This window comes from Denticeps clupeoides, chromosome 10, assembly GCF_900700375.1.
Source record: "Denticeps clupeoides chromosome 10, fDenClu1.1, whole genome shotgun sequence".
Taxonomy (NCBI): Eukaryota; Metazoa; Chordata; class Actinopteri; order Clupeiformes; family Denticipitidae; genus Denticeps; species Denticeps clupeoides.
In genome coordinates this window covers 4,752,758-4,779,632 of record NC_041716.1, presented here as the reverse complement: position 1 = coordinate 4,779,632, position 26,875 = coordinate 4,752,758, and the positions used below count along the sequence as shown (strand labels likewise).

The window sequence follows — 26,875 nt, the reverse complement described above, 5'->3', positions numbered from 1 at the left end:
CAGTGACTGTGCTACTGCTCTAAATGAACAAATCACTCTGTTGAATGGAGTCTGATGAGGCCCTGAACAAGGAAGTGACATTGTACGTGACTGCTCGCCTTGGGGCAGTGGTGGCCTAGCAGTTAAGGAAGCGACCTCGTAATCAGAAGGTTGCCGGTTCAAATCCCGAGCCACTGAGGTGCCACTGAGCAAAGCACCGTCCCCACACACTGCTCCCCGGGCGCCTGTCATGGCCGCCCACTGCTCACCAAGGGTGATGGGTTAAATGCAGAGGACAAATTTCACTGTGTGCACCGTGTGCTGTTCTGCTGTGTATCACTATGACAAACGCAGTCATAGTGACAGTTTGCAAACCGATTTGCAAAGCAAAATCCAATGCAGTGATTTGTTATTCAATTTATTATTAAAAATTAAATAAAGAATTGCATCAGCACTTTGGACATTGAATTGCCATTTGAAAAAAAAGTGCAGACTACCCATGGCAAAACAGAATGCAATTTACAGAATTGTTCTATTTTTTTTTTTTCTCAAAATACTTTAAAATTAACTACGGATGGCATCAGGACTTTGCACATTGAATTGCCAATTGCAAAATGTAAGATTGCTCAGATTGAATATTTCATTGCCAATTTCCATTAGAATTTTTGTGCATTTAATTTTCCAAATGGGAGGTGTGGTGGCACGTTCTCGTTCAGCACCCTTCTGGCCTGATGAGAAAAACTCAGTCTTTTGCCAGATTTTAAAATCATGGATTGCTCTCACATCTGGTTAAGTTGGTTGTAGTTGATCAAAGCACCGTCCCCACACACTGCTCCCTGGGCGGCTGTCATGGCTGCCCACTGCTCACCAAGGGTGATGGTTAAAAGCAGAGGACACATTTTGTTGTGTCACCGTGTGCTGTTCTGCAGTGTTTCATATTGACAATCACCTCACTTCATATATTTAGATGTTTATCAGACATGTAACAGCCATGGTCTGTGTGTGTTTATGAAATGAATTAATAACATTTAATATAAATGTCACACTTCATTTTTACACTATATTTCTGGGAGGTATTTAATTTTTTTTATTGGCAGTTGATCTAAGACAGATTTTGGCTTTTGCGGTGTATTTGTGAATCGTGAATATTTTGGTTTTTGAATTGGAACTATAGGAGAATTGGGTGGTGCGGCCTGGATGAAAGCTGCTTTGTGGTTTGAGAAAGCCTGATTTTGTGTTGATCCCAGAAACAGGAAAATCCCCCCCCCCCCCCCATGGTGAAATAGGTGGATTGTGAGATGGATTACCTTCAGCTCGAAAATAGTGGTGCTGCACTCAGTCAGCAATATGATAACATTTTGACTGTTTGCTCTACTTTCAACAGGGTGTGTGTGTGTGTGTGTGTGTGTGTGTGTGTGTGTGTATATATATATATATATAAAGCTGTTATGGTTGTTCAGCATTTGCTTAAAAATGTATATTTGTTTAAATTCCTATGGAGTTCCTTCATGGTTTCAATGAGATGACATCCATTGTAAATGTGGGGAATGCCTAGCGGTTAAGGAAGCTGCCCCGTAATCAGAAAGTTGCCGGATCGGATCACGATCCGCCAAGGTGCCACTCCCCACTGTAGGTACCGTCCCCACACACTGCTCCCCGGGCGCCTGTCATGGCCGCTCACTGCTCACCAAGGGTGATGGTTAAATGCAGAGGACACATTTCGTTGTGTCACCGTGTGCTGTGCTGGCATGTTTCACAATGACAATCACTTCACTTTCATCCAGAATAGTATTGAGTTGAACCATCCATTTCCAGACTTGTGTTGTCAGTGTAATTAGGAGAGAGAATAAATCTTGTTACCTATGTATGTTGGCATAGAAAATTCAATTTTAATAACATGCATCCAACAGTTATGAGTCAATGTCTTGTTATAGGTGACTTGTCCATGTTTTTTAGGGTAAATAGTAGGGGCGTTGACATTAATTATATAATCGATGCATCACGATGCAATGTAGAACATAATCTATTACATCATAATGACGTTAAAAAGTTGTGCTGGTAGTGTGGCTGCCTGCATCAATGGAGGAAAAGTTGATCTTAACTATCCCTGAGTGTCCAGGGATCTACAACACTACATTAACGTCTTAACTGAAGTTTAGAAAACCAAGCATATTTTTCGTGCCGAGAGTGAGGTTCTGCTGGGTTCGGTCTGAAAGAAAAATGGATGGACCACTGATTAATCATGACCGTGTTAAAGAATGTCTCTAAGAAATGTGACACGGACCTTAACTCAAAGATGAAGTTCGGAGGTGACTGGTCAAGGTCAGGTCAACTGATTTTGATTTGACAGTTTGTCTACTAGTAATTATTATTATGTATTTTTAATGATTTAATTTTTTGGACTGTTCATCTGGTACTTTTCTGTTCCATCTGCGTATGTGCTGGAGATAAAAGGGTTATCAGTTGTGGACTAAGCACACAAGCCATGTACCAGAGTTAAAGTTGAGGTACACAAGGTACCTTTTACTCCATTATAAGTAAAAGTCCACCCTTTAAAGTACCACTTGAGGTACTTTATTTATACTTTAGTACCAACAGTAAAAGTGCAGGGTTTTTTTATTATGGGTCTGATGTTCTATTCATTTTGTAAGACTAATTGACCAATTTTTAGATGAAAAGACTGCCTCGTTTGGCACGTCAAAAACCTTTTAACAGAATGTCTTTCATTTGTCTGACATCCATTAAAATGATCATAAGCACATAACATCAGCCTTATTTTGATTGTGTGCACTTGAACATGCTGCACTGAACATGTGACTCTCCAAGCACTCAAAATAAAATTAAATCCCAGTCTTCGTTAAAAAGTTGCAGATTCCCAGCGACATTCCAACCAAAAAGGTTACAGACAGATTAGGGATGGACGGGTGAAGATTTCTCATTAAATGTTTTTAATTCTCCCGGGGGTTATAAGATAAGAAAGTTATGCAGCAGTTATGTCACTACACTATATCTCATACATTACACAAAATCTGTCATTCTTTTTAATGAGCTAGATGTAAGATATTTGACTTTGAAATGTAGTGGAGTAAAAGTAAAAAGTCTCTCCAAAGGGAAATCCTTCAGCAAAGTACAGATACATGAAGAAACTACTTTACTTTGTTACAGTCCACCGCTGATGGTTATCATGCTTTTAGATCATTGTTTGCAGTTGTTGGAGAAGGATGCTGATGATTGAGCTACCAGTAAAGAGGAGAGGAGGAAGACCTAGTCGAAAGTATATTGATGTGGTGTTAGAGGACTTGTTGGTGGTTTGTGTAGAGGACTGAGACTAGTGCTCCACTGGGGAAGGAGAATGACCAAAGTATAAGCTGTTGTTGATTGTGGTGTAAAGCACTATTTTCAATTGGGGGTTTAATACATGATTGTGTTGTGTTAACTAGGTTATGCAAACTGGAGTACTGTTAGGGCTCTTTGAAATCTGAATTCTATTTTATTATTTTCCATAAGTCTGCATTTTACATTATAAAATAATTATTCACCTTTTATAAACCGTTTAAAAAAAGAACCCCCCAAATGTTTCATGCAATACAAAGAAGCTCATTATTTCACATTAGTCTTAATTTTGTTTTTAATAAAATTGCTTCACATTTAAAATTAACATTAAATGGTTGTCAAATAAATAAACATTGGGATGACCGGGAATACAAAAAGTTAAGCGCACGTGCATAATGACCTGGAACCATTTTGAATTGTTCCCTCTTTCATTGACAACACTGTTGAAATACATGATTGTCTTCATCTCTGTAAGTGAACTGTGAGCAGACTCCTCTTGCAATCCACTGAATTTACCGGAAAGGAAGATGTAAGGGACTGCCAGTATTCAGCAAGAACCAGACCCGGTGTGTAGGGTTCCCTGGGCACACAGTATAGTCCACTTTGTATAAAAATGCTGATGCCTATGCCTGTGGCTTCAGTTGTGTGTAAGCTTGATTCTACTTTTCCATGGCTGGAACCTCACCAGCCTGTAGACCTCTTTGGCAGGAGGAGTTCACGTGGTTTAGAAAAGTTCTTGAATGCAAGATGGAGGACGCCACATGAAGCTGATCTAGTACCTTCTGTCTCTCTGACATACACATCTTGCTCTGTAGCATGTCTGTTGTAGCACTACACCACATTTTAGCGGTAGGACCCCAGATCATTTACATTTACAGCATTTATCAGACACCCTTATCCAGAGCGACTTACTATCAGTAGTTACAATCAGACAGTCACCCTGGAGCAACTCAGGGTTAAGTGTCTTGCTCAGGGACACTATGGTAGTAAGCGAGATTTGAACCTGGGTCTTCTGGCTCATAGGCGAGTGTGTTACCCACTAGGCTTATACCAGCCTGTGATCATCCATTATGTTATGCACATAAACTGCACATAAACACATTTTCCACCAAGAATAACACTATGCAGATGAACATTTTCTGCATGGTACATCACTGTAGGGCTGCAACGGTGGAATGTTTTTGTATTTGAGTATTGTTGATTTTTTTTTTTTTTTTCGAGTAATCGAGTTCTCTGATAAATCATACGATCACTAGTGTGTAATGAAAGGCCTCTTAAAATGAGCCATCAATTTGCTGTTATTCCTCACAAAAATGGTTTTTATTCAAACTCAACACTTTCATTAGATCAAAGCTTAAACCCTGTTGGCTTATTGACTCCAGAACGAAGCCCAATTAATTAACCTTTCCGTGAAACATTTATGTGGAAAAACATGGAAAAAAAACGGTGAAATACAACTTCACAAACACAGGTTAACATATTTGTTTTTAGTTTTATTTTAACCTGCTGTAAAGCCCACCTACACTGAAATCTGCCTTATTTTGCGAAGCACACCAATCAGGATGCTGATCCGCACATACACTCTCTTTCATTCTGTTGAGTGAGCGCGTGATGCAAACGATCATGCATGATGTCTCGCATGCATGCTTTTGTTTGGTTGCTCTAGTTTTTGTGGCATTTTTGCAATTAAAGGCATGTCTCCATTTAAAAGTAATATAAAGACAAACAGAAAATATGCTAATTTCTGCCATTTTATCGATCGTGACAAATGCCCAAGGTTGATCATTGAGATTGAGCTGAATTTTTTTTTTTTTTTTCTCACAATCATCATTCAAAAGCGTTTAAATGCCCAACCCTATTACACAGGCTACAAGTCAGTCATAAATTATAACAAAAATCACAAGTCATAGCAATCATGAAAATACGATACCTTTAGGCGATACCGCCATTATAGCATAAAAAAAAGCTTTGAATGTGCTTCAGTTAAAACAGTGATACCAGTGTTGTGCTGTAGTCTACAAAGTGGGAGTGATACGATAATACATGGAGTTGGGTGACTAATTAAACAATGCCTCAAGTAAAAAACTAGTTTCAGGCCTAATTCACTGCCTTAAACCAGGTATTCCACCAATCTTTCAGAATTCACTCGTTTTCTCTTCCTGGCTGAGTTTTTGAAGAAGGCTGATCACATCCAAGTGACGAAGTGCCATTTCTGAGAAGTCGCTTTAGTGCTGCCATGTTTCACCCACTAAATTCAGGACATGGCGAAGACATGCCGAACAGCATGCACGTGACATTGTAGGTTTCAGAACTTCCTTGTGTGCTTTTAGGCAGGAGGGTATATTGTCTTCTGACCAATGCCCAGACATCATTGTGATACAGTTTGTTGTCATGGAGGACAAAGTTTGAGTAGTTGCATCGCTCCGCCAGACAGTACTGGCCTTTAAAGCCTGCACAAATACTAGAAATGAGCAGAAAAATCTTACCAGCCGTATTTTAATTAGTATAAGAAAAATGCACATTTGTACTTATTGGCTTAACTAACAAATGCATTGCAATATTGTAATAAGATAATATCTTTAAAAAAAATTAATTTAAATTTGGGAAATTTACATTGTCATGGCAGAAAGTGGACAGTACCAGACAAAAGCAGCACAAAATAAATAGCATAGAGAATGCGACATGCCGTATAATATAAAACAAATACAAATAAATAGACTGAAAAATAAATAGACTGTTAAAAGTGTGTGTATATTTGTGTATGTCTGTAAACATAGAATATATGTAAAAAAAAGTGAAGTGATTGTGAAGCACACCACGCGGTGACACAATGAAATGTGTCTTCTGTATTTAACAATCACCTTCGGTGAGCAGTGTGTGGGGACTATACCCTGCTCAGTGGCACCTTGGCGGATCGGGATTCAAACTGGCAACCTTGTGATTATGGGGCAGCTCCCTTAACTGCTAGGCCACCACTGCCCCAGTCAATATTTTGACTGTTATAAAACTTCATTTATTCCTTTTTTTCCTTTTTTCAGTATACATCATTCTGATGTTTCTGATACTTCTTGTTAGCTACTGGTTTATTTGCAGGATCAGTTTGTGGATTTTGAGCACCAGCATGGCTTCATTTTTGATGTTTTTAAGTTATGATGTCTGAGCACTGATTCATAGGCTGCTGGTAGTTTCAACCAAAGAGGCCTTTCTCATGTCTTTTTGTTGCTTGCACACACACACACACACACACACACACACTCCTGAGCTACTAGAAAGTGTACTGTATATTTCTTCTGAGTTGAAAAAATAAAGGCAGCTCTTCAGATGTGCTGTTCTCATCATCTGGAGATCAAACTGAGCCTTTTGAAGGGCTGCAAAGCCTCCTCTCAGACAGACTCTTATCAAGATTGATGAGAGAAGACACTGGCCTGCTCTCTATGGTTATTAATTGGAGTATGAACATCTTTAACATTAGTCGTCATGTGGTATTTGTGTAAAGATCAAACCCCACTGGTATGAATTTCCCCTTTGTGGATTTGTTCCATGCTGAGCGGTAAACCTGGCACACTTTTTTTTTTTTTTTTTTTCCTTCCATTTGCATTTATGATATTTGTGCCTGTAGAAACTAAATTAAATATATTTTAATCTGAATTACAGAAATCAACATTTGAATTCCAATTCAATTGCATCCTAATTTTTACATCCATTAAAATGTAATGCAAATTTGCTTATCCACATTCTGTTTCAGTTCTCACAATTCAGTTTATTGCAATGCACAATCCGAGTCCTTGGAGAAAAGCAATGGCGCACTCCTTTGTGAGTGCTGCCGCATTTTAGATAGTGTCTCGAGTGGTCACTCGTCAGGTTCCACCAACACTTAACCCCAGTCAACTCTGAACTCTGTTTAACAAGTAGCGTTGATCTTTTTTATCTTTTGGCATCTGTATGTATTTTGGAACATGGGAACATGTTCCTAAAGACATTGTGGGCTGATGGGAACATACCCATTAGCTCACAAACAGACCATGAAGCCAGATAGAATGTAACTGGACTGTTTCCTTCAGTTGTACTTGCTGCACATATGTTTGATATCATGGCACAATAAATATCCTATTTATTTATTTAGCTTCTGGTTGACAGTAAATGTTCATGGTCTGAATACAACAAACATGTTGTAGAACATTCAGAAGAATTAAGCTTTTTTTTCTTCAAATTGATCAAGGAGTAGGGCTGACAACTACTTTGATAGTTGACTAGCCTTTGAATATGGCATAATATCAAAGGGCTCCTATTTAGCTACCAGCTTTTACATTTTGTATAAGGGTTCTTGAATTAAGTGGCAAAAGAGACCAAAAGGCATTTTAATATGCATGGTAAAATTTTGCAGATGAACGGCACATTTACAGCATAAAACCATGATAAAATAAGGCTTTTCTAAGGAATGTCAGCATTTCAGCCTGGTCTTGGGTCAGGCTTGCTCTCTTCTGAGAGCAGATGTTCCTTGATGCAGAGAAGAAGGGGTAGATGTTGCAGGAATGGACCAAAAGAATCTTGCCCATGTTTTTTGTTTTGTCCTTTCTTTTTGGATATCGCTGGCTTTGTGAAGAATGTAGGGGACTTGATTGGGCAAATGAAGAAAAATGTGTGGCAAGAGCGCCATCTTCGACTGTGCCCAGAGAGCCTATGCAGACACCGCATCCAAACCTGAATGTTCATTAACTTTGACCTCTGCGCGTTAAGATTCAATGGTGCACAACCAATAGAAACAAAGCATTGAGGCAGTGCTCTCAAACCAAGACTGAGGACTGGTTGATTCATAGTGATTTAATTCAACCGGATCATTTTTCCATGACACCGTGAGGAAGGTGACCTCCATAAGACGCATTATGTGGTGGGATTGTGGAAGGGTTGTGCACAGTGACCCCGTTTAACCACGCCTTCTCTTTGAGCTAACCCCCTCAGCGCTTTTACTGGTCTGAAAGTAAAAGTGCCAATTCTGCAGTGCACAGCGTGCATGATGCATGCTGTCGACAGTGTCATACCACTGTGCTGGATGTGTTATGCATGGTGCATATGGTTTGCACTGCACTGAACTGATGCCCTCCTTTTGGAGCAAAAAGTGTTCACATCACAAGCAAATCAATGATGTCCTCGGATGTGCAGGGTCTTAAACTGAAATAAAATGAAGTCATACGAGCGTCATATGACCATTGGATATGTTGTTGTGTAACCCACTATACGTTGTGGTCCGGATTCCACTTTCACAGTTTAGTTGCAACCTGAGGCTGTTTTTTTTTTTTAAATTAAAACAGTTCTTCTCAACCCCCTTCCTCATTCCCATGTGACCGAGACAGAATAAATTTGTGGTAAAAAGTGATATCCTGGCTTCTGGTTTACCAGATGCCCTTATCCAGAGCGACTTACGATCAGTAGTTACAGGGACAGCCCCCCCCTGGAGACACTTAGGGTTAAGTGGTAGTAAGGTAGTAAAGTGGGATTTGAACCTGGGTCTTCTGGTTGGCTCATATGTGTGTGTGTGCCCACTAGGCTACTACCACCCGAACTCACTAAGACAGGCATCAAAATTACGAATAGATCTTTCTACCAAATACTCCATTTCAAATACTTACTCCTCAATACTCTTTTTCTACCAAAAAACTCCATGTGGCGGAGGAGTCTGTAGTCAGTCCCATTCTCAAATCAAATCTCTCGACATATCTGGACTGAAATAAAGTTATCAATGGAAACAATGCAAATGCAGTACTCTAAGCTTAATGTTCTCCAATTTAATATTTTTTATGATTTGATGAACAAGTGAGATTCAGTCATCAGTGACCTTGCACAATTTGCTACTCATCCTGTTCTACTTTTTTGTTTTGTCAAAGTAGAGGCTTTCAGACACATCTAGTGTCCTCGCGAGGCCTTGACCTCATTAATAAAAACAAATGCTCTACAGCACTAGCTGTGGACAAAGTTTGTATACCAAAATATCGACATTTGCAGCATTTACTACTGGGCAGAAGCATTTTCGAACCGCTATAGTGATTTTTGTTTTAAAGATTTTTCGCTGAAATGCACAAACGTGGCCATTGTATAGCCATGTGAAAGGTCATGAACTCTCTATGACCTCCCATTGTGTTTTTTCTAAACGTTATTACTACTCTAGAGTGTACTTTTTTTTTTTTTTAACTATTTGGCAGCTTGAGGTATGAAAATATGATTTTTTATTTTTTTTTTACCTTCTCGTGCGATTCAGTTTTATTGAGTTTAAACTATTTCAGTTATTAGCTTTTTAACAAGTTATTAATCAGGTTATAATTTTGATGATGTGGTTATTGGCTCTGTGAGGGTTTTGTGTCAACATCACAATAACATTACAGCTGCCTTGCCAAGCGCCTTGCCGCCCCCATCTCACTCCAGCTGCACCCGCAGCCAATCACTGGCAGCGTCCTGCAGCTGGGGCTCCCACAAACCGGCTGAGTGCAGCTGCAGCCGCCGCAGACCGGCTCAGACCAAACCGGGCTGGTTCATGCAGCAGCCAGTTGTGAGAAGGCGGGGGGTTGGGTGTTTGGCAGGGCCCTAATTTGATTGGCTGTTGACGAGATTAGAGACAATATATGAACATGCAGGGATTGTTATTAGGGGACAGTTTGGGGAGGGAGTAGGGGACAGTTGAATCTCAGTTCTGTATTTTAATGACCGTCTGATAATGGCAGCTTCCACACTTCCGAGAGCATAAAACTCAAATCACCGTAAACTATGTAAACATGGCCATACAACCAATCAAAAATGATTCACAGAATCATTGTCCAACCCCTATAAAGTATCATTGCAATCATGATGTCTGATTGCATTGATCTGCCTACCGATTTTCCTTAAACCACGCCCATTTTCATTTAAGGTCATTAATTCATTACTTGAAGACATCACAAGGCATGTATTGTAGTGAGAAAGCATCGTAGGAATTAACCTTCTGAACTTTCCAAAAATGACAATGAGAACTATTTGGTTTTAAATTGATTGCATGAGGTACTTCATACTTTTTTTGTTTCTGTAGGTTCATGTTGGAACTGAACATTTGTTGACTTTCTGGGTTGAGAATCACATGAAATCTGGATGAATCATAATCAGATTTAAAGACGCTTTGCTTTCTACTTACTGCTGCAGTCATGTAAACACCTTTAATCTGGTTAGTTTAGATTGGTCTGAATATTCTCATTATAGCTCCTGGATTTCTCCCTAATCTTCTGATTCATTATGGCACCTATGCACCTCAATTGCATTAATATTGAGTCACGTGTAGGAGTAACAAGCTTTGTGAAACAAAATGTCTCAAATTCAAAAGCTGGAAACCGCTCTGGGGACAATATTCCACACCTTAGTGCTGACCACCATTACTGTAATCTTGTAACCCAAATGAGCTAAATAACTTGCTCAAAATGTGACTGTTTCAAGCTCAGTATATATGTTTGTATTGTTCTCTTTCAAGATGGCGGCCTGTAACCACTAGTAACTTTTCAAAACCAAATGTCTAACTTCACTGCAGTGACAGGTGAAGGTAAACTGACATTATTGTTCTGTAAGATAAATCAACAGAGAATAAGTAAATGTCAGTTTTTCAGTGTTTTATCAACTCAGTCACAGCATAGAAATAAGATTCTGTTCAAGGCCTCTATTGTCAAGATTAAATTAAATAACATTTGTAATTGTAAACTATTAGATGTAACTATAGACTTGATTTATAGAATGGGGTGGTAGTAGCCTAGTGGGTAACACACTCGCCTATGAACCAGAAGACCCAGGTTCAAATCCCACTTATTACCATTGTGTTCCTGAGCAAGACACTTAACCCTAAGTTGCTCCAGGGGGGGACTGTCCCTGTAACTACTGATTGTAAGTCGCTCTGGATAAGGGCGTCTGATAAATGGCGTAAATGTAGAACAGTCATTTATTTTAATGATATACCTTTCTATTAATATTATATTATGAATTCAGGTAAAAATTGGTAAACAGTTGCATGTCAAAACGTTTATTAAAATATAAACGGTGAACATCAATACTGGGTATAAAAAAAAAAATCCAACCCTGACATTATTTTTTTTATCTTAAAAGTGTTCTTTACAGATTTTTTTTTTTTTTTTTTTTTTTAATTCAACTGAATTAAACTTGACATTCTATTTCACATGGCCCTGATGGGACTATTTAGAGACCCTGGATGTTGCTTGCCAAGTGAACACGTGTGAGAACCTTACGCTGTGTGGACACTTTGATTTGCTACAATGAGCAGAAAACGGTCCGCGCTCCCCTGAACCAGCCGTTTTTCTAGCATTTGTGGTGTCAGGGGAGCACGGACCGTTTTTCTGCTCATTGGAGATAATCTAAAGTCGCTTTCAGACCATGGGGCTCAACAAAAAAAAAAAAAAAAAAAAAGTACGTTTTTGTAAACTCCCGGTAAGACGATAATGTCGGATTTTTTAACTCTGGACACTTATAGAAAAATCTGCCTTTTCTCCATTCCCGCTTCATGTCTGTGTGTTTCGAAAAGTGGCCCGTTTGGATTCTATTGGTCATCCGAAACTCTGACCTGGAGTGGCGCTGTACTCAGATCAGGCCGCCACAGTCACTACCAGCACTCCTTTTTAATGAGAATTTTTATACCGGCATCACAAAATCACCAAACAACGTCATTATTGTGTAATAGATTATGTCCTGCTCTTCATCGATGCAATATCATCCACGTCTGCGTCTCGATGCATTGATTATGCGATTAATTTCAACACCCCTAACTACCACCAGTAAAGTAATACATTTACAGCATTTATCAGATGCCCTTTTCCAGAGCGACTTACAATCAATAGTTACAGGGACAGTCCCCCCTGGAGACACTCAAGGTTCAGAGTCTTTTGGATAATAGACGAGTGTGTAGCCTAGGCTACTACCACCCTTAATTCATAATGCTTGGTGACCTGTTGTGCACACCTCAATGGATTACAGAAGGACACTAAGTGCACTTGTGGGAGTATGACTGCATAGACGTGTTCATAATACCCAGATTTTGCTGTTGGTCAAAATGTAATTTTTCAATTTATGATCCAGCTCTCTCATTACTTTTACCGTTACCAATATCAGGTACTTTGCCAATCTGAAGTAACGTCAACCTGTCCTACTGTGGGGACCTAAATAAATAAGGTTTTCTTTTAAGGAATTATTCAAGATTCAATATTACAATTATACACACATAAATACACACACAATTAAACACACAAAAAATATATGATGTGATATTTTGTCTTTGTCTGATATTCAGCCTTTTGTGTTTCTCTGTTTACTACAGTGAATGTGATGCGTTGCGCCGTATGTCACCAAGACTACAAACAGAGCGACATCATTGATAACTACTTCGTTAAGGACACATCGGAGACCTCCAGCACTTCGGTTGAAAACTCTTTGCAGGTAACGTACACCTTGTAAAGACGGCGAGGCCCTTTTCCCTCCCACCGTGCTCTTTGGGATTCCGTTTCAACATGCGTGCGTATGCTTGCAGGTGTGCACGAGCTGCGAGGACGACGCCAACGCGGTGGGCTTCTGTGTAGAATGTAGAGAGTGGCTGTGTAAGACCTGCATTGAGGCCCACCAGAGGGTCAAGTTCACAAAGGACCATAAGATCCAGAAAAAGGAGGAGGTGTCCACAGGTACAGCATTTCCTGCAAAACCCCTGCAATCTCTAGTCATGGCTTTGGTGCCCCACCATAATTGCAGCTGTAAGATGGACTTTTTTTTAGTTGCTATGGAGACCGTGGTGCAGAGTGAGTCATTCCTACAAACTTCCCTCAAAAAAACGCCCCTCTTCTCATGTATGGACCGTAGAGTGCGGCATGCTTGGCTCTTTGTCTGCATAATCCACAGTGGTGTCTGTAGTTGTGTAAGCCCACCTTAGTTTTTTGCCATTTGCTCCCGGTTCTTCCTCACCGACCCCGTCCCCTTCATGCAGAGTCTGTGGAGACGCCAGGGCAGAAGCCGGTGTTTTGTCCCATTCACAAGCAGGAGGCACTGAAGCTCTTCTGTGAGACGTGTGACACCCTGACATGCAGGGACTGTCAGCTGCTGGAGCACAAAGAACACAGGTCAGTGTGTGTGAGATGATATGTATGTGTGTGTGATACACATTTGCTGCCCCCTCAAACTAACGAAACACACAGCCATTAATGCCTCATAAGAGCACACTCATAAGTGAAAATGTCCGAATTGTGCAACAGAATAAAATATTTACAAACGAATGTGAGGGGGCATATTCCCTTTTGTGCGATTTTGCAAAATATATATGCGAAGTGGGCAAACTTAATTATTAAGGTCCAGGACTAAACACAGCAACATTGGCACAAGGTACATTAGCAGACTTGGGTTTCAAGATATGCTGTACAAGCTCTTTTGAAGAAACATAAAGTAATGGCCAGTGCAGCAGAACGTTTATTTCCCCTTGAAGATGTCCAGCACTGCTCAGCACTGGCAGAAACCAGTGGGACCCGGGTACATCCCTCTAAGGTCTGGAGTGGTCTTCATGAAAGAGTCACAGTGCTGGACCTCTGAAGCCATACTTCTGAAACAGACACGAGGCCAATCGACTCAACTATGCACAAAATCAGGAACTGGGGTGCAGAAAAATGGCAACAGGAGCTTCGGAATGATGGGTCAGAAATTGAAATATTTGGCTATAACAGAAGGGACAGTCGATCGGTGTTTAGCTTTTGAAGAACTCTGCTGGTAGAAGTATTACCAAGCTTACCAAGAAGAAAGGGTTATCACAATTTTTTTTATTGTTAATTGATTAATACATTAACAATAAAAAAATCTGTAAACTATGAACACTTTTTTTTTTTTAAATAGTTTATAGCATATTTTATCTGCCTGTTTTTGTAGTTGAGCTATTCATTAGTGAAAAGTTTAGAAGATAGCTGTTTGTGTTTCTCAGCAAGGCAGCTGATCTAATGGCATAGTTGGTGGTTGATTGAATAAGTAACCAGAAGTCAGAAGAATTTACTCAAATTAAGAAATGTAAATGTTTTTTTACTAAATTACTGATTAAACTGTCCACTTGATTGGGCAGGTACCAATTCCTTGAAGAGGCCTTCCAGAACCAGAAAGCAATCATTGAGACCTTCATGGCAAAACTGCAGGAGAGGAAAAATTTTGTACAGTTTTCTGCATCTCAGGTGCAAAGCAGGTAAGTTGTGTGTGTGTGTGTGTTTTTCTTTTTATTTTATTTATTTATTTATTTTATTTATTATTATTATTTAAAATGGTAAACGTGTGCTTACAATGCTTTACAATTTCCTCACTGTATAAATGCTAAATTCTTTCATTTGATGTCATGGTCAAACTTGATTTTTTATTTACTTTGATCTCTGTGCATTGTGACGTGGTATTGAAGTGGGCTCTCAAACCAAGATGGCGGGCTGGGAGATAGGGCAAAAAGAATGGATATGCGTTCCCATCTCGAAAGATTCCAATTTTATCACAATCTTTTCTGACATTGTCCGACTGAAACCAAAGACACCAGAGATAATAAATAGTTTATTAATATATAAAACCATGACTATCACTGCCCTCCTTGGCTTTGTTTACAGCCATTTGGCACTTTGGTAGCGTTACACAGCGACCCACGTCACGTGGTAAAGCTTGAGTTGCCAGCACCTTGGCAGTACAGACATCCCAACTTGCAAAATGGCAAAACCTGTAGTCAGGATGCTCCACTAAACCGTTATAACAGTTAGCAGTTGTCCAAAGTTATTTTGCCATGTACACATGCAGTGATCCACACACACGTTCTCTCTCTGTCATCCCATCATGTGCGCTGAACAGTGTACTGCCTTGCATGTATGGTGTTTGTTTGGGATATTTTATTCAATTTGCGGCCATCATGGAGCCGCTTGGGAGACTTGGGATCTCTGGAAGCCGCGTGTCTCCATTTGAAAGTAATGTAGACAAAATATTTCTGCCGTTTTTATCATGACCGTGAAAAGGCCCAAAGCTGATCACTGAGATCGAGGTGAATTTTATCATCGATCAAGATCATATATAATCACCCGGCCCTAGGAGAGGTTGATTTATAGCAATAATGATGAATTGATTGTAATGAGTTATTTTAACTGAATCATCTTGCTACGAGGGAAAAACACACATTCACCGGGAGAGTGTTCTGGATATTTCAACCAACCCTAAATAACACACATTGTTTTTCCTGTTTCCACAGAATTAAAGAGGTTAATGAGACTCATAAGAAGGTTGAGCATGAGATTAAGATTGCTGTGTTCACGCTTATCAATGAAATCAACAAGAAGGGGAAGTCTTTGCTTCAGCAGCTTGAGGTAAGAAGGCTGAACTTGTGTGACTACTTCTTTTCATTTGTAAGACTTGTATGGTTAGGGGCTCATTTAGAAGTGAATTCACTTTTTTTGTGAGTTTTTATATGGTTGCCCATACAACAGTTTGTTCCATTGTGGCTTATTGAGTGAACCTGAGAGAATGTTGCAGGTCCACGTTTTGGAATACGAAATAGACATTGAAATCTGACAGATGAATACGTAGCATGAAGTACATAATTTTTGTAAGACTGCACGAGATGTTTTTTTCACTCACTGCAACTGCAACGTTTAAAACAAGCACAGGCCAATAGCATCTTTGCCGGCTTACCACGTTGCTTCCATATTCCAACATCTCCGTAGCCATGTGTCTCCTTTCGAAAGTCATCTATGGCTTTGATTGCACCCATCTCACTCGGGGTTGGGTGCGCTGCACTCAACCTGGCTGGAACAAGAGCTTTTATTTGTAACAGGGTTGGTGGAGCAGACATCATAACACACCCAGTTTGTGCTTGCTGACTACTGAGAACGAGGCCGAACCGCCCACCTACACTAAACTGTGCTCAACCCACACGTAACACACATCTCACCATGCGGCATTCTACTATTTACATCCGGCCTGCTCATTTCCTTTCTCTCTTGGTCTAGCGCTCGAAAAGCATGCTGGTACAGTCAGGGTAGCCAGCCTACGCCGCCACAATAAGTCTGCCATCACTGTTTGCAGCTATATTTACCTTCATTTTTCGCATCAAATTTGCACCCCACAGCAAATTAGCCATGTGCGTGTCACCGTGAACTGAAAGACTGGCAAGAAATCCAACTTAACCACATTAGACCTACTTTGATTATGCCCTTAATGTGGGGGAAAAATGCTTACTGAGGTGTTTTTATGTGACATCAGCAATAATCACAATATTGGCTTCATTTAATTATAGTAGTATTTTGTGTGTGTGTGTGTGTACATTTAACCTCGGGACGCCCTTGTTTTACCTTACCACTTCCTCTCTTTTCAGAGTGTGACGAAGGAGCGCAATGTGAAGCTGATAAACCAGCAGAGGGACATCACCGGTCTGGCCCAGCAGATCCTGCACGTACTCAACTTCACCAGCTGGGCGCTGAGCAACGGCAGCAGCACGGCGCTGCTGTACAGCAAGAGGCTGGTGAGACAGGAGCCCTGCATCCAATTCCAGGATGTGCACGCACAGTAACGCCGGCTTTTTACAGTCGCAAGCGCCAGATGAAGTGCAGCTGATGGGATGTCCAGCCGTCACTGAAAGGTTGTACCAGACTTTGCTCTAAAAAGGTCTCTGTTGTCTGTTTCAGATCACGTTCCAGTTGCGCTACATCATGAAGGCCCGACTGGAGCCTGTGGTTCAAGCCAACGGACCGGTGCGCTTTTTCTGCGACCCCACCTTCTGGGCAAAGAATGTAGTAAACCTGGGTTGGTACATTTTGACCATTCCCCCCCCCATCCCCCCCCCCCCCCCCCCCCCCCCCCCCCCCCCCCCGTCATTGTTCTTATTCTGTGCACTAACTGGTACAACACAGCATTACGTGCATGCTAGTGCATCTGGTCATATTATTTACATTTTTTTTATATGCACTCAAGCAATATTAGGATTTGTTTTAAGTTTCGTTTCTAAGTTTAGTTTATTTTGCTTGAACAGTGGGCGGTTTGCCCAACACCCTCTGCTCCATTGCAGACTAAAGCATCGAAAACAGATGGTTTTCAGACAAGTAATTGCTCCGGTTGATATTCGTTCGATTTTTGCATTGACATTGTCTTTGCTAATCTATTCTAGTTTTGTCTCAATTTAAACTGTGCAGCGAGTGGAAAGTGCATTTTGTTAGGGAAATGTTCTCAGTCAAATGAAGCACCGGCTGAACTTTCTCACCTGTTGCGAATGATGTTCGCGTTATTGGGATGAACTGTATACCTTTTAGAACGTAAAGGCACTCGTTATAAACCACCCAACTACTGTTGCCTGCATTTCTGTGTTGTTTTTTTTTTGTTTTTTGCCCTGTTTGGAATGTTTAAATCGATAAACATCCAGTCCAAAGTTTGTTTGCATGCACTCTGTGGCAGTGATGGACACCATTATGAAGAATCCAATGCAAGAAACATATTTTGTATTTTTTTTTGTATCATGTGAAAGTGAAGTATGTTTGACAAATCTGTTTGTTCAGTCTCCTTTTTTTTTTTTTTTTTTTTTTTTTTTTTTTTTTTATATAACCTTTGTTCACTTTTGTCATCAAAAGAAACTTCATTAGATGCTCATTAATGTGAGTGAATGATAAGATAACTGTTGGAAACCAGACCTGTTTTCTAACTTGAATGTGAAATGCTGCCAACACAGCAAAAGCTCCCTTTTTTATCTTTGTTTGCAGTCTTTTTATGTTTATTACTTGTATGACTCGTAAATGAGTGTGCTTAGTGCAGATGGACATATGTTAACACCATATGGCTGGTTTTCTAGGAACCCTGGTGATTGAGAAGGTACCTCAACCTGTCCACCCACCTAACATGATGGCGGGACCCATCTCCCCAGGTCACAACCACCCTGGCAAGCAGGGCCAGATCAACCTGGCCCAGCTCCGACTTCATCACATGCAGCAGCAGCAGCAACATCATCATCATCAGCAGCAGCAGCAACAGCAACAGCAGATCCAGCAGCAGATGCGCTTCGCTTCGCAGATGTCCCAGATGCCCAGGCAGGGAGGACCTCAGATGGTCCACCCTGGACCTCAGCAGCAGGTATCCACGTCTTCACATGTCTACTAAATCAGACAGGGCTGAAGTAAGATGTTTTTTGCTGATAACTATGAGATGAAATCACCTTCAGTGAGCTTTTGAAATTCAGATTTGGAGTTCTTGTGCGGTGGAACATACGTGATGCACAGCCTGTCAAGTTCAAATTTTCTCATGCATGTTACGCAAATGGTTGTAAAAGTGAAGTGATTATCATTATCATCCACAGCACATGGTGTCCTCTGCTTTTTTTTTTTTTTTTTTTTTTTTTTTTTCTTAAATTTTTATTGACTAAGCAAAAAAAAAAAAAGAAAAAAGCATACAATGCACACAATATAAAAAAAGATCTCACTATGTAAATCAATTCTTTTAAGAGTTACATACAAAGATCGGGTAACATTGCAGTAGAGTATTATAGGAAAAATGGCAATTTAGTCATATTCGAAGAACAATAATGATAATAACGTCTGCAAACCCAACAACCTTTTCACATAATAATAACAACCCCATCCTCATGCCAGATTGACCATAATGTTTCTGGAACTTTACTGGGTAATACTAATAGTCGGATTCTGGGACTGAAGGCTTTTAAAATACTCCAGGAAGGGCCCCCCACACCTTGTGAATTATTATTATTATTTTTTTTTTTTGGTATCACTACTTGAGTAGCGTATCTTTTTGAGGCTTAGACAGGCCATAAGGTCCCTCATCCATTGAGCATAGGTGGGAAGAGCAGCACCAGACTGCACGTCTGGCTAAAGTGTCCTCTGCTTTTAACCCATTACCCGAAGTGAGCAGTGGGCAGCCATGAAAGGCGCCCGGGGAGCAGTGTGTGGGGACGGTACTTTGCTTGGAGGCACCTTGGTGGTTCAGGATTCGAACCGGCAACCTTCCTGCCCCCCTGTTCTGTAGTAGGTTATAGTATTAGCTTTCTTTTTTATTTACTTTCTTATAAAACCACAACCTGTTCACCATGCACCCCATATACTTTCTGATCATAACGATCCAGTGTTGTGTGAGCTGTGGTTGGTGCCGTTTATTGTTTTGGTGTGGTACCTTACTTTCAGTGGTGCTGCACTCTGATCTTCAACTTTTAACGCTACTGTGACTAGATATTTCACTTTCACAATGTCACAATTTTCATGTAAAAAGGTAAATATGGAACAATCGACAAGCATGGAGCCGTTCTTTACTAGTTAATAGTAAAAGGTCTAAACAATGTTGTCTGTCTTTTAAATAGTGTGCTGTAAAGAATAAAATAGAAAGAAGAACATTATAGGAACCTTTGTTTTTTTTTTAAGTGTTCCTTTGGGAAAGCAAAAGCATCAGATGCAGAGATTTAAAGTTCGAAAGTCATCAATAGCATAGGTTCAGAAGCTCTCAAAGGATTAGTATCGTATGTTCTAATGTGAACTAGTAAATGTGATTAGTCATACAAGTCACAATTTTCCATGCAAATGTGCAAATGTCCAGGTTGGAGCCTGCTTACATTTATATTGCATTTCACATTACATTACGTTTAGCAGACACTCATGCCCTTTGTTCCCTCAGCCCCCCAGACTCATCAGCATGCAGGCCCTCCAGAGGGGTGGAATGAATGGTGGCCCCCAACACATGTACCCTCCTCATGGCCTGCGGATGCCCCCCAGCCAGGTGCGCATGCCCGGCGCTCAGCCCCGCCTCAATGGCCAGCAGTACCCCATGATGCAGCCGCAGCTTCAGAGACAGGTGAGTCGCCACTCGCCTGCTCGTGTGAATAGCACCAAATTATTCATCATAATCATTGGCATCGTAACAGTTACCCAACAAATGTTGATGTCATTTATTTATATTGAAACTGTGTGTTTTTTAAATGTTTTGGAATTACATAGAAGATGCAAAAATGTTTTGGTCCCCACCAATTCTCTCCCATTAGCACTCGAACCCTGGCCATGCTGGGCCCTTCCCTGTGGCATCGCTGCATAACGTGAGCACCGCTAATCCCACCAGCCCCACCAGTGCCAGCATGGCAAGTGCCCACGCCCACCGTGGCCCCACCAGCCCTATTGTGGGCCCCATCGAACTCATCCCCACCGTCACCAACCCGGAGAACCTGCCCTGCCTGCCTGACATCCCTCCCATTCAGGTACTTCAGCACAGGAAACTGTTCAGAGCAGTACCAGCCAAGTAATGACTGGATAAAAGAATTTCATTATGAGATGCTTTCGTTATATAATGAAAGTGTGTGTGTTTGTATCCTGCTCTTTTAGCTGGAGGATGCCGGCTCCAGTACGTTAGACAGTCTGCTGAGCCGCTACATCTCCACAGCCAGCAATCACCCACCTCTCAACCCCACTGGCAACATGAACCCATCACCGGTGCCCTCCACCCACTCGCCCGGCTCTTCAGGTATGTCTCGCAACCTCAGAACGGCATTTCATTATGCAGCCGGGGCTCAGATTTAATCAGCAACTTATCTTTTTTTTCTTTTTTTTTTTTTACTTTAACACAATACAGTGTAATAAATGCCATTCATTATGTGAGTAAAGGACGACAACCAGATTGAAACGGGCTGCAACGCTTCATTTTTTTTTTTCATCAAGCACAGATTGTTGAGCCCAACTTGCAGTGCTGCTCCAAATCCTTATTAATCCGAAAATGTCTTCAAACTAGCAAAGCTCTGTTTTCACTGACTAATTTGTGTGTGTTTGTTATTTATATTGTCCTTTCTACTGCACCACTTTTCAGGTTTGTCGAACTCTCACACACCTGCTCGGCCGTCCAGCACTTCCAGCACAGGAAGTCGGGGCAGGTAAGAAAAACCGTGGCCATAGCAGAGTTTTATTTTTCATGGACGTGCATCACCGTTATATCAAAAAAAGCCTTTAATTGGTTCATTAAATCCCAGCACTTGCTTGTTCGTTTCATAATATACTGTGTCAGTGACAGATTTTGTGAGTTTTTTTTTTTTTTTTTTTTTTTTGTGGCTTTACGTTTCACGTTCATTTACCTGACGATCCCTTGGTTCTCAACCTTTTTTTGCAGTGTATTATTATCATTAGAGAGTATAATTCTACTTACCATTAATGGGACACCTGATTTTGTCGGGAGCCGACCAAGTTGGTGAAATTTGGCTCAAAAGGAGTAGCAGCACAATGAAGTTGTGACTAAGTTGTAGTCTGTAAGATGCGCACGGAAACGAGACTTGATGTGTGTCATTGCAGAAAATGTGCGTTCGCAAATGTATGTGGATCCAAATATGGAAATCACTTTTCAACTTAATAATCTGAGGTTTTGTCCAGAGATGTTTCGCCACATTTCTTCAACTGAGGATGACTGCTGCGCGGTTTGGCTGTGTCCTCTTGCCTGAACATCCATCAGTTCATCTTCAAACGCTTGTAATTGTGTGCGTTAACGGTGTAATTGCATCAGTTCTTGTTGCGTCAGTTCTGCGCATATGTGAAAACATGATCACCAAAATGAGTTTATTTGCCAACAATATTGTTCAAAGTTTGTTTAATACATTTTTAAAAATGAATTATAAAACATTTATAATTATTTAATTTATTTTTATATTTCTTTACGTGGTCAGCATCGCGGGCCGCATTTGCATTCGAGAACCACTGCTTTAAAGTAACTACTAGTCAGTGCCGCTCCGAGTGAATCGCCACTCATCAGAGTGTATATCTGTGTGTGTGTGTCTCTGAAGCTCTGGGTCTGCTGGCAGGCCCGGACCAGCGGCTGCACCAGCGGAGCTGGTGAAAGTGAAGCAGGAGCCAGGCAGGGAGGACGACTGCGGGATGACCGCTGTTAAGGTGGAGCGAGGGAAAGATGGCCGCCGCAGCGCGTGCATGGTATTTCACTCCTTTTTATCTGATCCTTCATCCGTTTCCGTTTTCCTCCCCCCAAGTAGTCACATGACCTTTCACCCAGATGAGTCTAGTTCTAGTTTTTTTCTTCTTCTTTATTTTCTTAAACTTAAATGTTGAATGTAGCTGCTGTGGAATTAGTTCCGATTCAGTTCAATTTTGTTCAAATTCCATGTTTGTTGAACGTGGTTTCCATCTTGTATTCCGGTCCAGATGAGCAGCCCAGAGGGCAGCATGACTCCGCCTCTGCCAGTCCTGGGCTCCGTGTCCACGGGCTCCGTGCAGGACATGCTGAAGTCTCTGGGGGAGACTGTGAAGACTGAGCCACGGGACGACGATACGATGGCCTGTTCGGCCGTTCCCGCCCGGCCTTTAACTAATGGGACCTCAGAGCGGGCTGCAGCCCAGAGGGCGTCCTCTCAGCACGCAACTGGATCCCAGAGTACACAGACCAGCGGCCAGACGGGCAGCAAGGAGGATGACCCTAATGAGGACTGGTGTGCCGTGTGTCAGAATGGGGGCGAGCTGCTGTGCTGTGAACACTGCCCAAAGGTCTTCCACATCACCTGTCACGTCCCTACGCTGCGGTGTTTGCCCAGGTCAGCATATATGTGTACGGTCATGGCCCAAAACATTTCTGAATGGCACAAATACTGGTATTCACAAAGTTTGCTGCTTCAGTGTTTTTTGTCAATTATATTAAGTATAAGTTTCAAAGGTTTTTATTGGTAATTACATCAAGTTTATGCAAAGAGTCAATATTTGCAATGTTGGCCCTTTTTTTTCCAAGACCTCTATAATCCTGGGCCAAATCCTGACTGATGGAACCCGTTCCTTCATAATCAGTGCTTGGAGTTTGTCAGAATTTGTGGTAGTTTTGTGGTTTTTGTTTGTCCACCTGCCTCTTGAGGACTGACCACAAGTTCTCAATTGGATGAAGGTCCGGGCAGTTTCCTGGCCATGGACCCAAAATTTCAATATTTTGTTCCCCGAGCCACTTAGTTATCACTTTGGCCTCATGGCACGATGCTCAGTCATATTGGAAAAGTCATTGTTCTTCACCAAACTGTTCTTGGATGGTTGAGAGAAGTTGCTGTTTAAGTACCATTCTTCATTCACTGCTGTGGGCAAATTTGCTGTGGATGAGAAGCAGCCCCACACATGTATGGCCTCAGAATGCTTTACTGTAGGCACAGGACAGGACTGATGGTAGCTTTTCTTCACCTTTTTCTCACCTTTAAATATCTCTCTTTATTATTCAACATGGGCAGCCAGATGTTGAGGAAAGCTTTCTCCACATCTCATTGTGACACACCAATGTCTTTAAATAGAAAGCTACTTGCCATTTGTCCTTGGACAAATTGAGGGAGCATCTGGAAGATGTTCTCCCAGGAGAACAGTATGCTTGTCATTGCATAATTTAGACCAAAACTGTTATTTGTATCAGGGACTGTGCTTTGATGAGCATGAAAAAATGCAGGAACAGCTTGTAGCTGGTGACTACAAGCCTCCTCACACTTTTATTATTTTCTTCAATCCCTTCAGTGGCGAGTGGATGTGCACGTTCTGTCGAAGTGTGACCCAGCCTGAAATCGAGTATAACTGTGACGACGACGCGCCAGGCAAGCAGGACAAGTGTGAACAAGGACTAATTCCTGAGGATCAGAGGGTTTGTTCAGAGTTTTATGTTTCATGTAATGCCAATATTCTGCAATAATTAAGGTATGGCAGTCATCAAGTGACTGTTTTTGGTTTTTAAACCCCCCTCCCGACAGAGATGTGAGCGGCTGCTACTGTACATATTCTGCCATGAGATGAGTGTAGAGTTCCAGGAGCCTGTGTCATCGTCCGTAAGTTTGCTTTTTCCATTTGAATTGCCATAGGTGTCAAAGCAACTGACAGTCTGTTGTCATCAGTTGATATAATCAGATAGTAAATTTGGGGCATGTTGAAATTCTAAATTTAGCAGAATGAGGATGCATTGGAGCAGCATCCCATTGTTACTAATTAAATATTTGTATGTTTTGGCTGAAAAATGTGTCTGTTTATGGGAATTAATAACATTCACTGTTTTAATCTTAACTATGTACACAGTACAACAATGTAAAGACCTTCTTACAAAAGAATGCTGTGTTGAACATTATATTTATAACATTTAATTTGCATATATATATATACAGTAGTTCCTGGTGTTCCACAGGGTTCTGTTTTGGGTCTATGTAATTCGTTGATACATACTGCAGTACTGCTAGATCAGATTATTACAGATTGGTTGCAGTGTTGTAAGTGCTAGTAAGCCACTTACAATATTGCCAACACCCCCCTAAAAGCTTTGTGTTTTTATTATTATTGGTTGTCTGAGTTTATGTACTTTGTACATGGCCATGTTGCTTTCCTGCTGTTTTCTTGTTGCCATTTTTGTTTCACTGTCCTTGTTACCACAAGCTAAATCAATTGTGAACTCTATTTTGTGTTTGAGAAATGTACTTAAAAAATGTTATGTCCCAGGTTCCCAATTACTACAAGATTATCAAACACCCTATGGACTTAAATAGAGTGAAGAAAAAACTCCAGCTCAAACATCCAAAACACTATCAGAGTCCAAAGGAGTTTGTAGCTGACGTGCGTTTGGTCTTCAGCAACTGTGCCAAATACAATGAGGTGAGTTGCATGATCCTGAGGATCTCTTTTTAATGCATGTTTCTGTATTCACCATAACATACATAGAACACATGCATGAATTGCAGGCCTATGCATGGGTTGATTGGTTTGCGTTTGTGTGGTGAATACACTGATGTGCTTTATGTGTATGTCCACAGTGGCCTGCATATTTGGTTAGTGAATTGCATTAAAATATAGTTGTCAGCTCTCCAATACTGAGAGGTCCTCATTTTTTTTTAACTATATGGGTCTTTAATAACATGGCCACATCTAATTTTTCCCATATGGCTGCCACTAAAATGTCTGGAATGCATTGTACATTATGCATTGTAAGTGTAAATAATCCCATTAGCATTATTTGAAATTGATTTAAATACCTGGATGCTGTGTATATTTACAGACTGCAGTGTAGTTGTAAGAAATTGTAGAAGGAATGGGGAGCAGTGTGTGGGTTAAAGGTAAGAATTATACAGCAGGGACAGTGAAGGGAACACAGGAGAGAATGGTAAAATCTATTTTAACGAAAGATCAAATTCAAACTGCGTGGTTATGATATAACCCATTATAACCAATCATGATTTTAGACCCCAGTGACGAGTCATTAGATGAAATGTTCTCAAAGTAAGCACAGAGATCAAATCTTGGAACCTGGCTAAATCAGTGTATTTATCATATCCAAGACTGGTGAATTGTTTATTTGGGTGTAGTAAATTCAACCTGGATTTGAGAAAGATGAAGCAGCCAATAGCCATAAAACCATTTTATGTGTCTGGATAAGTGACACAATTTTAAAAAAATATTTCCATACATTACTTTACAGTTTAGTATGAAGCATATGTGTGGAACCTGTTCATCCCAAGTAAATTATAGAGAGGAGTATGGTAATGTGTGACTTGAAACCACTTCATCGTGGTTTGTTTTATGCATTACAATTGCAGATCTCTATAATATGGAGATAGATTCGTTTTAAAAATTATGAATAAATATCACACCATATTTCTTTCTAAACCTGCATTTACAAACCACCGTATGTATTTGTGAATACACTTGTAAATGACCCCCACCCCCCACCCCCCAAAAGGTAGCCAATCAAATGTCTCCAGAGTTCACCGACAATCACATTAATTTGATTTAATGTTTACAAAATTCCGCTACTTTATGAATTGTCGTGGTCTTGTGTTTTGTCCAGACACCAGGCTGTCTGTGTTGTCATGTGACCAACGGACACCACTTGACATAAGCGAGTGGGGAAACTTTCATTCAAACTCAGCAGAAACGCAGTTACTACCGCAACAAAACACTGGAGGATTTGCATTAATATTTATGACTTTTATTTTTTCTTTACCCCAGGTTCATAAATCATAAGTCATGAATTATATTTGTAAATCTTGTTACATTTGGTGCTGAATCAAGAAATATATTTGTGAGTGGTGTGGTATTTACTTGTGAATTTTGAATATCTCCATACTTTAATGACAGTTTGGCTCGTTCAAGAATGAAAGAAAACGTAAAATGACTTATTTCAGCATGCTGAGATGTCATCTTTTAAGGAACCGAGAAAGAGGTCTTCTCTATTGGGGAAGTTATACTTGCCACATGATTAAGTTTCTGTGACTGTGGTCAATGTCTGTGTCAAAGAAGCACATGCATATAAACCTGAGTACAATTAAAAAGAAATGTTTAAAACTGTCTAATTAATGATTTATACTGAGGAGGGAAAAAAAAAAAAAAAAACACCGTAAAAGTTAGCTGCTACCCACTCGGTGGGGGGCGTTGTATTTTTTGCGATACAGCTGAGGATACTGCCTCTCTGTATGTGTGCTGTAAAACCTCTCTTCCCCTCCTTCTCCTTTTCTTTATCTTTTATTTTATTACACTATTACCCTTTTTAGATGTCTCGAATAATCCAAGTTTATGATGAGGAGAAACAGATTAATGTTCAGGTAAGC

The 26,875-nt window shown here is 40.6% G+C and overlaps 1 protein-coding gene across 4 annotated transcripts in view; it reads left to right on the top strand.

Annotated features, from left to right (window-relative positions):
- trim33 (tripartite motif containing 33) overlaps positions 1-26,875 on the top strand; it is a 29,827-nt gene that overhangs the window by 2,118 nt on the left and 834 nt on the right. Inside the window, exons 2-19 of one of the 4 annotated variants that reach the window (XM_028992747.1) lie at positions 12,644-12,762; positions 12,854-13,001; positions 13,301-13,433; positions 14,414-14,530; positions 15,560-15,674; positions 16,682-16,828; positions 16,992-17,109; positions 18,218-18,423; positions 19,969-20,145; positions 20,333-20,542; positions 20,667-20,805; positions 21,145-21,208; positions 22,106-22,250; positions 22,479-22,864; positions 23,811-23,934; positions 24,041-24,115; positions 24,774-24,926; positions 26,819-26,869. In XM_028992747.1, coding sequence (XP_028848580.1) covers positions 12,644-12,762; positions 12,854-13,001; positions 13,301-13,433; positions 14,414-14,530; positions 15,560-15,674; positions 16,682-16,828; positions 16,992-17,109; positions 18,218-18,423; positions 19,969-20,145; positions 20,333-20,542; positions 20,667-20,805; positions 21,145-21,208; positions 22,106-22,250; positions 22,479-22,864; positions 23,811-23,934; positions 24,041-24,115; positions 24,774-24,926; positions 26,819-26,869 — 2,627 coding nt within the window. Of the gene's footprint in view, positions 1-12,643; positions 12,763-12,853; positions 13,002-13,300; positions 13,434-14,413; positions 14,531-15,559; positions 15,675-16,681; positions 16,829-16,991; positions 17,110-18,145; positions 18,424-19,968; positions 20,146-20,332; positions 20,543-20,666; positions 20,806-21,144; positions 21,209-22,105; positions 22,251-22,478; positions 22,865-23,810; positions 23,935-24,040; positions 24,116-24,773; positions 24,927-26,818; positions 26,870-26,875 lie in introns of all 4 variants that reach the window. The other 3 variants (XM_028992745.1, XM_028992744.1, XM_028992746.1) reach the window with 3 other exon arrangements.